The sequence below is a fragment of the Tupaia chinensis genome, unplaced genomic scaffold (genome assembly GCF_000334495.1).
Source record: "Tupaia chinensis unplaced genomic scaffold, TupChi_1.0 Scaffold000112_1, whole genome shotgun sequence".
Lineage (NCBI taxonomy): Eukaryota > Metazoa > Chordata > Mammalia > Scandentia > Tupaiidae > Tupaia > Tupaia belangeri.
In genome coordinates this window covers 2,211,962-2,228,825 of record NW_006159576.1, presented here as the reverse complement: position 1 = coordinate 2,228,825, position 16,864 = coordinate 2,211,962, and the positions used below count along the sequence as shown (strand labels likewise).

Here is a 16,864-nt window from a genome sequence, read left to right as displayed (position 1 = left end):
CTGGGGGGTGATTTCTTATTCTCTCTCTCTCTGTGAGCACATGCAACTTAAAGGGGAAAAAAATGAAAACAGCAAAAAGTTTTGAGACATCTTTTGACACAGGGCGTCTGTCCAGGATTCTGACTTGGAGAGCTTCCCTGGCTGTTGACCAAAGCTAGCTGACCAGGCCATTGTTTCTGACCAAGGCCTTTTACCTTAAATGGAGACTCATCTGTTCCCAAATAGCCAGGATCCCTCATCAACAGGCCTTCTTCCCAGCGAGAGTCAGGCTGGGAAATCCAGGAGCCGGGATTGTTGAACCAGCGTGTGTACACTGACCACTCCCTGGGGTCCAGTGAAAGCTCACATCTGCTTCAATGTCATATCCTCCAGACAATTTCCCCTACACGTTATAAAATAAATAATTCAAAATAGAATGAAAGCCCCAGGCAAGGATAGTTGCTGACCTGCCAATGTGCTCTGTCTTTTTAACAGTGACTCATAAAATTCACACCTGCGATTAATTCCCAGGCAAAGGGGTGGAGCAGAGTGTGTGAATTACGCACAGCCCCTACCCTTTATATATTACATTTATCTTAATAAATAGAGCATCCCGAACCAAGGGGCCACAATAAAAAAGGCCAGACTGAGTTCTTTTGTTCCTTAAAATATCTACACAAACCCTCAAGTTCCTAGCGAGTTATATCCACATGGCAAACGACGCTTTGTTACGCGAGCCCCACTGCCATGATGGTCAAGGGCCGAGTCTCAGCCAGACCCAAATATTGGATCATAGGACTAAGAGTTTTCAAAATTATACCTTGCCATAGACTTATGACAGAATCCCCTTAGCTAAAAAACCCAATTAATATAATTTTAAATGATTTAATCCCGTCCTAAACTTTTTACATATGCAAGTTTTCAGAGTCACATCTGTTCCGTCAAATGGACCAACCAGGCCAACAAAGTGGCCCAGTGGTGTCGGCTGCCTGACTCCCCACAAACGACACGACAGCTTGAACACCTTCTCTTGGATGAGAATAGACTGTGGTGTTCCACCCACATGTGCAAGCAGTAGCGTGTGGTGGTCAACTGAAGAGCTGGGGTCTGGATTGAAGTTTGCCTCAAAGGTCCTCTCAAAGCCTATCTTAGCTCTCCTAGGAAATCTGGTTAAATTTCCCTGTTCCCATCCACGGTCAAAACCATGCTAATTTTGATCCATCACATCCGACTACTTGGTGTAGGTGCCTGTGACCACCAACAAACCCAGGATCAAACCGAGAAACAGCCCTTTAGAACCCAGAGGCCGGTGAGCCGTCCCGCCCCGAGGGGGCGTTCAGAGCTCATCTCGGGAAGGCACAGTGTCCAGGGAGGTGGGCGACGGCAGCGCCTCCGTGTTCTTGGCACTGCTGTGGATGCGACCTTGCTTCCGAGACTTCCAGGAATGCGTCCTGTCCCAGTCGGTGGTCACCGTCTCATTGTCCCAGATGGTTGAGGTCTCTGTGTCGCTCAGGTAGCCCGGCTGACCCGTGTAGTGCGTGGGGTAGATGAGCAGGGGTTCTGCAGAGAAGGCCTTCAGGTCCCTGGGCTCGTAGTACTGCTTGTACTCGGCGCTGAAAACAAGAGGTGCAGGTGCATGAGCGGCAGGAGGCTTACGGCCGGCGACAAGGAGGGGAGCGGTTTTGCTTAGTGTCTCTTAAACGGTCATGAGTTCATTCCATTATTTTTTTTAAGTGATGTCCTTCATGAAAAACTACAGTCTACACACACAATAAAGGTCTCTTTAAAGCTTTCAGGAGGGATTGGATGGTGGCGGCAGTTAAATGGACACTCTGGGGGACCGACTCACTAGGATGGTTGCCAGTTTGTGTCTGGTAACTTCCCTGATGCACTGGGCATGCGCATGCCTGTGGCTCAGGCTGGCTGAGGCTGGAGGCCGATCGTGGCATCAAGACCCTGTACTATAAGAAATGCTAAGGGAGATTGTGCAGGCTGAAAGAAAATGAAACCAGGTGGATGTTAGAATTTACACAAAAGAATAAAGAGCATCAGAAATGGTTGTGAATTTCTGAAAGTCAAGAAATCTCCCTGTGTCAGACCAGCAGTTAGCGTAATGGCTATGTCGCTGGACTCCTCTGTAGTCAACCGCAGTTAGAGTCCCAGACCCGGTGGCTTAAACTCATGCTGGGCACATGTGCGTGTGTGCCCAAGATCCCGAGAGGAGAATGGAGGAGAAGGGATTATGGCGTGACCATACCCCCTGGGGGGTGATTTCCTGCTTTCTGTCTCTCTGTCTCTCTCTATTTGTCTGGCAAGCGCATGCGCCCTATAGAAAAAAACCTCTCCCCCCCCCCCAACATATAAAAAAACCCCCCCCCCCCCCCCCCCCCCAAAAAAAAGAGAATCTCAAGAGTTAAAATGAAGACCATCTGGGGCCAGCAGGTGGTGTGATGGTTAAGGCACTGGATTCCCACATGGCTGACAGTGGATTTGAGTCCTGGACCTAGTGACTTGATTTCTCATTTTCCCTCTCTCTCTCTCTGGTGAGCATGCCCTGGAGCAAATTATAATAATAATTAATAAAATAAAAGAAATGAGTCTTTAAAAAAAAAAAAAAAGTAAAGACCAGGACCCCTAGGTGGCATGGTGTCTAAGGGCGCTGGATTCTCACATGACTGACTGCGGTTTGAGTCCTGGACCTGGTGGCTTGCTTCCTCACTTTCTATCTCTCTCTCTCTCCCTCTGTCTCTCTCTGGTCAAATTTAATAAATAAATAAATTAAATTAAATAATTCATTAAAATAAATGAAGACCCTCTAGTCAGAAGTCAACAAGCACAGAAAAGGAACTGAAGTTAGCACGTGGTCTCTAGCTCCGCTGTGATTGTGTCTCCCCAGTTGAAACCTGAATTTGACAGTGGTGTTGCAAGGTGGGGCCTTTGGTTGGAGATGAGGGGAAGAGCCCGTACGATTGGCGCCTGGGGAGCTAACGAGGTCAGTGAAGGAGAAGAGACACGTGGACACAGGCCTGTGCTCTCCTGCTCTGCTCTGTCTCAACCTACCAGCAAGGGGACCCTTACCAGGTGCCCCTGGTTCTTCAACCTCCAAACTGTGAGCTGAATACACCTCTAGTCTTATAAATCACCCTGTTTCAAACTACTTTCCATTATTAGTAACAGAATGGATTAGAACAGACTCTATTAATAAATCTGGGAATTATTGATTGGGCTGCTACAATGGGTAGCATTTGGGTGAGACCCTAAAGACGCAGAGGCATACGACCGTTCCTGCTTCAAAGTGTTCATGATTTATCGGTGGCAGCCAAGGCGAGTGCAGGGCAGTGACAGGTAACTCACCGACTTCTTGGGTACGGCCTAGGTCAGCATAAGCCCCGCACTACGGGAATGTTCAGTATCACATGGAGATGCCCCCTCCAAACCCTGAGCATCCTTCTTCCTACCCACGTCACTAAAAGAACACGGGCAGAAGAAAATGAGTTCAACTTGAAGAGGGACCAGATGGTGGCCCGGTGGTAAAGCATGATGTTCTGTGAGACTGACTCACATGGGGAGCTTCTGAGACCTCCCTGCGCAAGCCAGGCATGTGCGTGCCCATGACCAGGGCGGGCCGAGGCCGGGGGCGGCCAGCAGTGTTGGCGGTGCTTTCTGTCTCTCACTTACACACTCACTTATTTGCTCTCACAGATCTCTGTGGCTGCAGGGAGCTCAGCATCTCATGACGACTGTCCAGGGGCAGCACTCCTAACCAGACCGAGAGCTCTGCGAGGATGAGTCCGCTGGCTAGCCCGAGCACGCAATAAATGGAAGGCTCCGAGGCACTTAGAAAGATGACCGTCACCTTGAGGGGTACGAGGTTACGGAAATAAGAAGAGCACACACAGGGAGAAGACCGCGCAGATTGTGGTCAGCTAAACAACACACTGCGGACGGCAGAGGGCCATTGGGCAAGAAGTTCACTGTCCTGCCTCTGCCTCACCTTCCCTGTCCGAAAGGGGGCGATCGCGGGAGTCGGCCTCTTGGCCACAGTTAAGGGACGAGCATTTGGGGAAGCAGTCCAGCTTTAGAAAACACCAAGTTGCACCCAGGGACAGGCAGTTGAAGGAGACTCACACAGGATGCTTGTTGTACATGATTGGCAGAAATTCGTCCACTGGCAGCATCTTCCCGAAAGGATCGGCTCCAACCAGCTTCTGTGCTCCTTCCAGAGAGATGACATAGCCCAGGGTCCAGTAGGAATAATCGGCTTCGACCAGATTGCCCACATTGGGAACTGCTTTCTCTGGCTCTTTTACTTGCATCCTCTTCCTACCAATGTAACTACAAGGAAATGGGGAGAGGAGAAAAATCCCATCTTGAAGAGCTACCAGATGGGGGCAAAATGCCACGGCTCTGTGCAGCGGGCCCACAGGGAGGGCTCTGGGTTACTGTCTGTGATCTCCCAGAGTGCCCCAGGTGTGCCTGTGCCCACGATCCAAGGATGGCTGGAGCTGGGGGCAGATTGCAACGTCGAGACTTTGCTGGAAGTTATTTCTCTCTCTCTCTCATTTGCTTTTTAGGGAAAAAATAAATTAAAAATCAAAATTTAAAAACAAAAACACTCCAAATTGAACATTAGACATCGATAAGAATGGAGCCCAGCTCTGGTCTATACAGACACCTTTGAAAGCTTTGGACTGGTTGTGTCTTATTAGATGGATCACACTGCGAAGTGCGTCTCATCGCCAACATCATGACCACCTGGAGCCATTTTTCTGGTTTCATGTATCTACACCCCAACTATTCCTGCCTAATGGTCTACGTTCCATCCAGAAAATGAAGATGTAGAGAGACTGGAAGATCCTTAGGTCATATCCCAGAGATGGGACGTGTTTGCCGAGGCTGGAAAGAGACACACACGTAACAACAATATCAACAGAAGGACAGATGTGAGACTCCTGAGTTTGTTGCCTTCAAGTCCTCAGAGTTTCAGCCTTGGGGGTTTTCTGCCCAGCTCTCTAAGTGCTGGTGGTAAGCTCAGGACAAGGCCACAGGAAAGGCCCTGGGAACCGAGAGCAGCTCCAGCACGAGTGAGTGTCTCCATAAGGCTTTTTCCCCTCACGCTCCCCGAGCTTGCCCATGTTTCCTCCTGGGCACTCCGCTCTAGGGGCACCCAGGCATGTCTGTCCTCCATGAATGTCTACAACCCAAGATGACCTCCAGCCCTTCCTGACTTCTAGGCAGCTGCTTGTGGATCTGTGATCCATTCCTTTTGTCTGGGACCTCTTCGATTTGAGCTTGACTGGAACTAGTCTAGGAGTTTCATTTCCTGCCTGCTGGGTACAGCAGTACCTCCTCCATTTTGCCCTCAGTTGGTTTCTTTCAACATTTAAGAACCGACAGGCATCCAGGATTTGTAGAACACGCCTGTGCTCAACCTTTGGTTCTTCTGAGGACTGAAACGTACACTCCCTCAGCCACTGTCTGTTTTGACCGAAGAGTCTGTCTTTTGGACTCATATTATCAAATGAGGAAAAATCCCTTGGAGTACTTGAAATGTGGCTATAGTGACCGCGGAGAGAGTTTGTACTCTCATTCGTTTTAATTAATTTAAATTTAAAAGTCGAAGCCTGATAGGAATACAACTTATTTTAATAGCTGAAAGTTTAGCTTCTAGATTGAGATGTGTTCTAAGTGTAAAAGGCATAGATTTTGAAGACTTAATACCAAAAAAAAGTAATATATCTCTTTAATGGTATTTAAAAGTTAATTACATGTTGGGCCAACACATGGTGTGGAGGTTAAGGTGGCCAGATCCCACACAACCAACTGTGCAGTTCAAGTCCCGGAACTGGTGGCTTGAAAAACACACCAGATGTGTGAATGTGTGTGCCCAAAATCCTGAGAGGAGAATGGAGGAGAAGGGATTGTGGTATGGCCATGTCCCCTGGGGAGTAGTTTCTCACTTTTGCTCTTTCTCTCTACTTATCTCAGACAAGTGTATGTGCTCTACAGTTTAAAGGAAAAAAAAAAAAAAAGGACTTACATGCTAAAATACACGTTTGGGTAGACTGAGTTAAAATGCACTATTAAAACTAATCTCATCTCTCACTTTACCTTTTTAATATGATTACTAGAAAATGTTAAATGACATCCGTGGCTTACATTGTATTTCTGTAGAACAGCACTCTAGATGAGTCCAATGGCTTGCCCAAGTCTACCCATGAACTATTTTCCTTTTCTAAAAAAAATAAGAATATAGTAGTCACAGACAGCTTACTCGCTTTCATGGTTTAGGTTTAAGTAGTATCTGTTTCTTCTTCATTTTAAAAAATGAGAGATAAATTTTGAAACCGTAGTACTTCTTTAAGATTATCTAACAGATTTTTGAGGGATATTTTGACCTGATCGACCTGCGAATTTAGAAAATATCTTTCCTTTTATCCTTATCAGGACAACCATTTTCCCCTCTTGGATTCGTTGGTCCCATGTCCTGAAAATCGCACCAACCCAGCTTTGGACAGGGGTGCATGCTCATTTGAAGCCTCGGACTCCCCAGCTGAGCCTTCTGAGATTACGAGATTTAAGTAAAAGTCGCCTTTACGTGTGACATGGTATGGCATAAAGGAGCTTCTATGCTCCGTGCCATGAGGCCTTACACACAGGCTGCAGAACCACAGACCCAGAGAGGCTGGGTGCAATGACTTCTGGAGAGAGGACAGACGAGGAAGCTCTGGTCTCCAGCAGAATACCAGCTCTCGCCATCACGTGACTGACCGTGGACAGGGAGTGAGTCCCTTTTCATTACGTAGGGCTGATTTCTGGGTCTGCTTCCCATGAATTAGTTGAACCATTGTTAGGTTTCTTTAGAGCTCAGAATGGTCTATTTTCTGAGAGAACAAGTATTCCACCAGGGCCCTGGGTAAGTTCCCCTCTGAGGATGGGAGGAGCAGGGACAGCTTGCTTCTGCAGCTGCTAGAAATGAACAGGCTCCCATTTGATGAAGTCACCCTTGACACACAGCTGGGAGCTCACGTAACACTGGGACTTTCTGCCTTAATGGAGGAAAACAAATTGTCAAGTTTGATTTAGCAAGAAAACAAAATAGGGGAAAGAGGAGGAGGAGAAAGAAGAAAGGGGGTGCACACAGGAAGGAATTTAATTTCCAAAGAAGGCAGGCAAGGACTTAACGAAACGCCAGCACAGAACCAGCACTCCTTTGGCGAGCCTGGATTTCCTGGGTCAGCCCAGAACCTCCTTGGAATCCAGCTGTCTATGTTCTCCTGTGCATCCTCAGGTCCCAGCAGAGGAGCTCCCATGTCATCAGGGACTGCTGAGGCTTTTTGCCCCTTGTAAGGACAGTGCCTCCTAGCCCTCTCAGGGAAGCGGGTCCTGCTACTCACATTAGCTCCCAGTCCAGCTGAGCCCGGTCAACGTCATCCATCAGCTTCATCAGCTTTGTCTTAAACTGCAGCTCGAAACGCACGTCATCCTCAATAACAAGAGTCTTCTCCAGGTCCCGATCAATTACCTGCAAAGGTCATCAGTGGGAAGACACCCTCCAAAAAGTCTGACACCATTCTTCACTAGATAAATAAGCACTGAAAGTCAAAAGGATCATAACTCTTGGGAACCAGCAGTTAGCATAATGGCTATGTTGCTGGACTCCCACGTAGTCGACCGTGGTTCGTGTCCCGGACCCGGTGGCTTAAACCTCACGCCGGGCACATGTGCGTGTGTGCCCAAGATCCCGAGAGGAGAATGGAGGAGAAGGGATTGTGGCGTGACCATCCCCCCTGGGGGGTGATTTCTCGCTTTCTGTCTCTATGTCTCTCTCTGTCTGTCTGGCGAGCGCACGCGCCCTACAGTGAAAATCTCTCCAAAAAAAAAAAAAAAGGATCATAACTCTTAAGTGAAATCCAAGCCACTGCTCATTGGCAGGGGAATGGATGAATAAGTGGTATATGAGGAGGTCTGAGTACAATTAAGGGCAATGTTTAGGTGAACCTTCGAAATGTGCTGTTGAGAGATTACTGGGCACTTGTACATGCATGTCCAAAATCTCAGGAGGAGAATGGAAGAGAAGAGATTGCGATGTGGCCATCCCCTGGGGCAGGGGTGGTGGTGATGATTTCTCGCTTTCCCTCTCTAGCTCTCTCTCTTTCCAGCAAGTGCATGTGCCCTATAGCAAAAAATCACCTCAAAAAATTTGAAAGTTTAAAAAAAGTAAAAAAAAAATCCTCATGGACTGGATTATTAAATGACGGAGGCATTTTCTCTTTTCTTCTAGAACTAGTCTTTAATCAGGACTCCCGCACACTAATACTACCTCTATCAATGTCTTGATCTATGAGACGTGGGTCCAGGTTGTGGCTCTACTACTTTTGCCTGGACAAGTCACTTAATAATTTGCCTTTGGGTGGAAGTTTCCAGCCATCACAAGTCACTTTCATGACTTCTGTGTGACCTCTTGTCTGAAATCAGTTAATAAATGATACATGGATACATACAAGGCATTCTTTTAGGAATGAATTAAGAAGAGTGTGGGCCCGAGACATCAAGATCTTCCCCATCATCACCCCAGTGGCACCTGGGCTACTCTCCCCCCTTTTTGCTGGCCTCAGGTCAGAGGGGACAAAGGCAGAAGCACACTAAAGCATACTTCCAGAACAGTATGGGCTCACTTTATATCTGGACCTAACTTACTTACAAAGTCTCACTGTCCTTTCTCCCCATTATAAAACTGCACATCTGAATAAGACATTACTTACCTCTTTCCAGACCGAGTAGTGGCTAAGAAAGCAGCCAATTTCTCCTCGGGTTAGAGGCCTGGAGGAATAGGGATCTCGATAACCCGGCAGCATTTCAATATTCAGGGCCTTCAGCTGGCTTGTGTTGAGTGCCCTGCATGACAGAAAGAATGTCTGAAAACTACCAACTCCTGGCAGCTCCACCAGAGGCCAGAGAGAGAGAAAGAGAGTTTGACACACTTCTCTAGACCCTCTACACACACCAAGAAAGACTTCTCAGGTTTCCCGTCATCCTTGTGAGTTCCTCAGGGTCAGTGCGTCACAGTGGCATTATGAGATTTGTGAAGACAAGATGGTGTCTTGTATTTTTGTGTATCCCTCATACGGCCCAACATAGTTCTAAGCATCATCCGTTTTCTCATAACTTTTACAAAGTATTCTCCTGGGAATGGCCCTATAACCCAATGGTTAAACACTAAGCAGAGAAAGGCAGATCCCATATGGCCAACCAGGATTTGAGTTCTGGCCTTGGTGGATTATAAAACATGCCCAGTGAGACCAGCAGATGGCATAATGGTTACATTGCTGGACTGCCCCACAGTCAACTACAGTTCTAGTCTTGGACTTGGCAGCTTAAAACTCATGCCAGGTGCACATGTGTGAGTTCCCAAAATTCCGAGAGGAGAAAGAAGGTGAAGGTATTGTGGCGTGGTCATCACCCCAGGGAGGGAATTTCTCACTTTCTGCCTTTCTGTCTCTGTCTCTCCAGCAAGCACATGCACCAAACAACAAAAACCCTATATAAATAAATAAATAAATAAACAGACAAACAAATAAATAAATAAAACATGCCCAGGATCCTGACAAATGGAAAACTGGAAAAAGGATCGTGGTGTGACCCCCATGGGAGTGCATGCGCTCACGCTCTCTCTCTCTCTCATGTGCACTTGCCTTCTTGCATAAAACAAAACAAAACACACACACACACAAATACATATTCTCCCAGTGAAGGAAAACTGGCTCACAGGCACATTAAATACTGAAAGGGGTAGGGCAGGAAGAAAAGAAGAGAGGGTTGCATGCAGTGTGTGCCTTTCCTTTGGATCTAAAATTAAAACAGGATGAAAAGGTAAAAATAGCAGAAAAGTATTTTCATCATAGTGGAGTAAGGACTGCTGACAATCTATCCCTTCATACAAGCAAAGAGAATACTGGCAAAAATGATCAAAATCAACTTTTCCAGAAGGCTGGAAATTAAAGGTTTGAAATAGTCCAAGCAGTGTTTATTCAAGAAAAACTGCTAGACCTCTGGAAGCACACTGAGCTTTGTGGGATTTACACCTGCCCTGATCTCATCCCTTCCTCCCCAGCGTTACAGAAGCTGGGAAAACCAGCAGCTTCACTATAGTAGTTGTGAGACGTTGTAGCCTAACAGCCACTGGAGGGGCAGACTGAATTAGGATGCTGATAAAACCTGTCCCCAGAAAACAGTCCCTACTCAGCCCGTTTGGCAGCTCCCTAAAAGGCTCCATTCTTAGAGCTTGTGTTTATTTGACCTGACTCAGAGCTGACTCTGTTGACAGTCTTATTTGCAGTGTGCTTGTTAAAAACCATCAACAGCAACTGTTTAACATTAAATCTGTCTGAGCAGCATTGTCAGCAACCCGGGGAGGGGGGAGGATGGCCACACCACAATCCTTTCTCCTCCATCCTCCTCTTAGAATCTGGAACATGCATACATATGCCCCTAGAATGTTTTTCAAGAGAATTTGTAAGAATAAAATTAGATTAGCCTGTCTTATAAAGATAAAATCTAACCTTTGCCTCTTTTGCTTCTGTACTAAAGCAGATGCTGCTGAAGTTGTGGAAACCTGGGGTAATTCGTTAACACCTTGCAGAAAGCCTGGAGCCATTTGCAAGTTAGCATAGCACCTTGCAGGAAGCCCGGAGCCATTTGCAAACTAGTCTGGCAAGCTAGTTTAGCACTTACAGGAAGCAAGCCCAGACCCTTGTATTCTAAAACTCCCCCCTTCTGCTTGCCCTGGAAACCCAGATCAAATGCTCCTGCAAACCTGACCAAATGGCTACAACAGTAAAGAAAAACGTTTTTGTCTTGCCTGAGCAAGTAACTTCAGGGTCGCCATAAAATTACCCTTGATACCCCTTATCTTGCTTCCTCACTCTCTCCTCCCCTCACCCCACGGACTCATGTCTATATAACCTGAATACTCCTTTGTTCAGGGCTTCACTCTTAGCCATGTCTTGTATGACTGAGAGTGGAGTCCTAGCACGCTAGCAATAAAGCCTCTTGTATTTTACATCAAGAACCGACTTTTGTGGTTGATTGGGGTCGCCGTTGCCGTAACACTCCCTGGACAAGGAGGTTCAGCGAGTTGCCGGCAAAAACCTTTCAAATTGAACTGTGCAGTTGGCTATGTGGGATCCAGCTGCCTTAGCCACCATTCCACCACTGGTCCAAGAAGGACATTTTTAATGGTAAAAAGGGCACTCCAATAGGAAGATATAACAATTATAAATACATATACATCTAACAACAGAGCCCTGAAACAAATATGATGAAAAAACTGGCAGAAATGAGAGGAGAAATAGACAGTAATAGTGGAGTACTTTCGATAGTAGAGAGAACAACCAGACAGGAGAACAACAAGAAAATAGAAGGGCACTATATTCACTACATAGTAATGAACACAGTGAATAACGCTACAAACCAACTAGACCTAACCCATAACTTCAGGATGCCCTGCCCCACTATTGCAAAACTACAAACTAACTAGAACTAACACATAATTATAGAATACTCTACCCCACAATTGCAAAATATATTACTGAAAGTGTACCTGGAACAGTTCATAAGAAAGGCTGTATGTTAAACCATAAGGACAATGTAAATCACAAATCAAACCTCAGCATATTTAAGAAATTGAAAATCATATAAGGTATAGTCTCTAACTATGATGGTATAAAATTGAAAATCAATAACCAAAGGAAATTTGGGAAACTTACAAATATGTGAAATTAAACAACACATTCCTAAAAAACCGATGAGTCGAAGAAGAAATCACAAGGGAACTTATAAAATTATTGGAGATGAATAAAAACACCACATGCCAAAACTCATGGGATATGCCTATAAGTAGATGATCAGGAAAGTCATGATGAATTTCTTTTTTTCTGTTTTTCTATGCAAAAACGTGTCATGACTTTTCCCATGACTTAATAGATGGCTTCACTGGAGAATCCTATCAAATGTTTAAAGAGGAGATAACACTAATCCTCCACAAACATTTTCTTTCTTTCTTTCTTTTTCTTTCTCTGTTCAATTTTGCTATAGGGCATGTGCACTTGCCTGAGATACAGAGAGACAGAGGTGAGAAATCACCCACCGGGGAGGGTAGCCAAGCCGCAATCTCTGCCCCTCCATTTTCCTATCAGGATTTTTGGCATATGCACACATGCACCTGATGTGTTTTTAAGTCACTGGTCAGGGACTCAAATTGCACAGTCAGACATGGGGAATCCTCCCAGCCTTTAACCACCACAACACAAACTGTCCCTAATCCTTTACAAACTCTTTTAAAAAATACAAAATGAAGAGAGGGACTACAACTCACTGTGAAGACAGTATTTTCCTGATGTGAAACTAAATGTACCATAAGAAAGCTACAGAGAAATATCCCTTATTAATATAGATAGAAAAATCTTTAATAAAATACTAGCAAACAGGATGTATCACCATATAAAAGGGATTATATAGCATGACAAAATAGGATTTATCCCAGGGTTGCAAGTTTGATTTAATATGTGAAAGGCCATCAAAGTAATGCACCATATTAATATACAAAAGCCAAATGATTATCACAATAGACAGAAAAAGCATTTAAAAATCCTACACTCACAATTAAAAAAAAGAAAAAAGAAAACCTTAACAAACTAGGAATAAAATGGAACCTTCTCAACCCAATAAAGGCAATATGGAAAAATCCAGTTAATATCATACTTAATGGTGAAAGACTGAATGCTTTCCTCTTAAGATCAGGGGCATGACAAGAATGTTTACTCTTATCACTTCTATTCAAGACTGTACTCAAGGATCTAGTTAGGGTAGTTAGCCAAAAATAGAAATAAATGGTATCTGGATTGAAAAGGAAGAAATAACACTATCTTCATTTGCAGATGACGCAGTCTTGTATATAGAAAATTCTAAGGAACACATCACATGCACATATACATACAGAGACACACACCATTAAAATTGAAAATGACTTCAGCAAGGTTGTATGATGAATAATCAATATGCAAAAATTAGTTGTATTTCTATGCATTTAGCAATAAACAATCTGAAAATGAAATTAAGAAAACAATTCCATTATCATTACATCAAAAAGAATAAAATACTTATGAATAAATTTAACAAAATAAATATGTGTACATTGAAAATAACAAAATATTATTCAAAGAGTGAACAAAGAGCTAAATAAATAGAAAGACATCTCATGATTATGAGTCAGACTTCATAATGGCAATATTCTCCCAATTAATCTATAGATTCAATGTGTCCTATCAAAATCACCAAATCTCCATTCATATTTTTTTGATGGAAGCTGACAAGTTATTTCTAATTCATGTGAAAACACAAAGGGGCCCAGGATAGCTTAAAAAACAAACCAAAAAAAAAAAAAAAACCAAACTCTTGAGAGAGAATAAAAAAGTTGAGGGATTCATACTCCCTTACATACAGAACTGTAGTCATCAAAATAAGATTAGGTCTATTAAAGAATTGAGAGTTCAAAAATAAATCCTGGGGACCAGCAGATGACATAATGGTTATGTTGCTAGACTCCCATGTAGTTGACCATGGTTTGAGTCCCGGGCCCAGAGGCTTGAAACTCACTGAGTGAGTGTGCGTGCATGCCCAAGATCCCAAGAGAATGGAGGAGAAGGGATCGAGGTGAGGCTATTCCCCCAGAGGGTGATTTCTTGCTTTCTGTCTCTCTGTCTCTCCAGTGAGAACATACACCCTATAACAAAAATCTGTCTCTAAAAAATAAATAATAAGCCCTTATATTTACAGCCAACTGACTTTTGACAAAGGTGCCAAAACAATTCAGTGGGGAAAGAACAGTCTTCTAAACAAAAGGTATAAAGACAACTGGATAACTATGTGCAAACAAATGATTTTGCACCCCTACCTCACGCCATATACAAAAATTAGTTCAACACGGATGAAAGACCAGAACGTATGTGATAAAAATTATAAAACTCTTAAAAGAAAACATAAGTAAGTCTTCATGACTTTGGGCATGATGACGGATTCTTAGATACGACACCCAAAGCCCAAGCTAACAACAAAAAGTTGGATTTCATGGAAATGCAAAGCTTTTTTGATTCAACGAACATCATTATAAAAATGTGGCAAACCAGAAATTAGAAGGAAATTTTTGTGAATTGTATATCTGATAAGGGACTTAGATCCAGAATATGTAAGGAACTTTCACAACTAGATTCCCTAGTTCATGTGGTTTATGAACTGGCTTTCTTGAGAGTATTTGAAACAATTGTCCCAAACTCTACTGTGCCCACGAATTGGTGAAAGATTTAGCAAATAAAAACACAGGGTACCCAGTCAAATTTAAATTCCAAATAAACAATGAGTTTTTTAAAAAAAATTATAACTTAGTCTCCATGTGATATTTGGGGTGCATTTAACTGAATGTTCAGTATTTTATGAGTGACAACCATAAAATTTTATTTTATGGGTACCAATCACATCCAGCAACCATATTGAATCTTCTTGAATGCAGATTCTGGACCTGGCCTCTTAGATCATGATTCAGCAGATCTGAGATGGGACTTATGAAACTGCCCTCTTAATCACTCCTGGGGACTCTTATTTGCGTGTCCAGGTCACACTTTGAGAAACATGGATGAGACTTTCTAAGGGAATCTTATTTATTTTATTTTATTTATTTATTTATAGAAATCGTATTTATTTTTATTTATTTATTTAATTAATTAATTAATTTATTTATTTGGAGAGGTTTTTGCTATAGGGCGTGTGCACTCGCCGGACAGACAGAGACAGAGAGACAGAAAGCGAGAAATCACCCCCGGGGGGATGGCCACGCCGCAATCCCTTCTCCTCGTTTCTCCTCTCGGGATCTTGGGCACGCACGCACACGCGCCCGGCGTGAATTTTAAGCCACCGGGTCGGGGACACGAACCACGGTCGACTACGTGGGAGTCCAGCGACATAGCCATTACGCTAACTGCTGGTCCCACTTTCTAAGGAAATCTTAAGAACTTCTTCACAGACTGCTAGTCTTACTCCTCAGTTGAGAGTACATAAACAGAAAACAAAGCCACTCCTATTCCAAATGAACACATAATAAGGAAACAGACATTTTATTTCTTCAATACTTTGCTCTAAGTCAGGCTATGAACACAATTCTGAACATATTCTTTCTGTTCCACTACAGAAAGCCAGAAACCATCACAATATGGCTAGAACCCAGGGACAGGGACAAACATCTAGTGTGAGTCTTCATTGTAAGGAAGACCAAAGATCTCTGGATGGTGAGAATTCAGGCTTTGTTGATAGGGTGAAATTAACTTAAATGTTACTATAAGTGACACATGGCCATTTTAAAAAACATGTCTACTGGTGGCACAGCAGTAAAACGCAATGCTCTGCGAGGCAATCCCTATAGGAAAGTCACTGGTTTGCATCCAGAGACCTCCCTGAGTACACCTGGCCCGTGTGTGCCCAGGATCCTGGCTAGCTATGGTTGGAGGTGGCTCACATGTCAAGACCCTATTGGGGGTTTTGTATCTCTGTCTCTCTCATTCACGGGGTATATAATTTTTATAAATTTCATTCAACAAACATTTATTGAGTACATAGGCTGTGACACACACTGTTTTGCAGTGACAAGAAAAATGAGGTTGAAATTTTTTAAAAAAATCCAAAGGTCATTGTATAAAAATGACCAGTGTATGCATAACTTCTCCTTCTTGGGTCTTTCATGTTTTGGAAACACTTCTGACTTATTGTCATATATGTCTATCCTCTAATGCCTGAAGAGTCTCAGCGGTCCAGCCAGAACCAACTCTGTCAGAGGAGTCACACACTCACTCCAACCACATCTGCAACTCACTTTCCATCGACAGCCTCCACGATCTTGACCTCGATCTCCTGCTCGTACAGTGTGCGCAGCATCCGGTCCCGCCTGTCCTTTCTGCGTTTGAGGTTTATCATGAAAATCTGAGGCAGGAAGAAACGAGGGAAAAAAACCAAATTACTCAAGTCTTAGTTTAGACTGTGTGAAAAGATAAGTAAATGTAAGGACCAATGTTTTAGGTGGAATAAGGGGTGGAAAAGATAGGAAAAACTGTGGTGAAGACTTGTTTATATTTCGTGTTAGGTTTATGTAGGGCAAATGGTACTAATCCTAATGGAATTAATTTCCAAACTCAACTGTTTGAGGGCTTTAACCCTCTCTTTGTTTCTCTGATGCTGGTTGATAAACACGTTCTCCCTGTTCTGGAGAAAGGAGAGGTCAAAAAGTTCCTCTTCAAAAGGTCAAAGGTAAACTAAACCCCAAACACACAACATTGAGGAACAGGAGGCACTTGCCAAGTGTTAATTTATCAGCGACGTAGGTTTAATTCCTGACAGGTGCTTAGTGTTTGCCTTCAGCCAATTCCTGTGCCTCGAAATTCTCATCTGTGAAACTGAGATCGTATCAGTCCACTTCCTGAGTCCTATATATTAGCTATCGTGGTCATTCACATTCTCTGTAGAGAAATTAAAAGTTGTTCCCAAAAAAAGAGAAAGAAAAAAATCTGAAATATTAACACAATGCTTTAATTTTCAGAGGTTCCAAACTGAATGATGAAGGTCTTAATTTTAATAGTTTCCTTTTTAGAATTTCCCAGCTCTCTTACTGACAAGGGAGTTTTTCTGGGAAAAGCATAGAGAAGCGGCTCTGCTCTTAGGGATAGTCCTTTGAAGAAGGAAGGGAGAGGTGGAACGGCATACTTTCCACGGCTCGTGGATCTGAAGGAAACAGTGCAGAGGGGCACCTACTGGTCCATGAAGTACCAAGAATGTGCTTTCAGAT

General features: G+C 43.7%; 1 protein-coding gene across 1 annotated transcript in view; it reads right to left on the bottom strand.

Annotated features, from left to right (window-relative positions):
- COLGALT2 (collagen beta(1-O)galactosyltransferase 2) overlaps nucleotides 1-16,864 on the bottom strand; it is a 156,889-nt gene continuing 140,025 nt past the window's right edge. The window contains exons 9-13 of the mRNA XM_014586062.2: nucleotides 15,899-16,005; nucleotides 8,745-8,877; nucleotides 7,377-7,504; nucleotides 4,108-4,314; nucleotides 1-1,592 (exon numbers count right to left, since the gene is read on the bottom strand). Coding sequence (XP_014441548.1) covers nucleotides 1,316-1,592; nucleotides 4,108-4,314; nucleotides 7,377-7,504; nucleotides 8,745-8,877; nucleotides 15,899-16,005 — 852 coding nt within the window. The 3' untranslated portion in view covers nucleotides 1-1,315. The remainder of the gene's footprint in view (nucleotides 1,593-4,107; nucleotides 4,315-7,376; nucleotides 7,505-8,744; nucleotides 8,878-15,898; nucleotides 16,006-16,864) is intronic.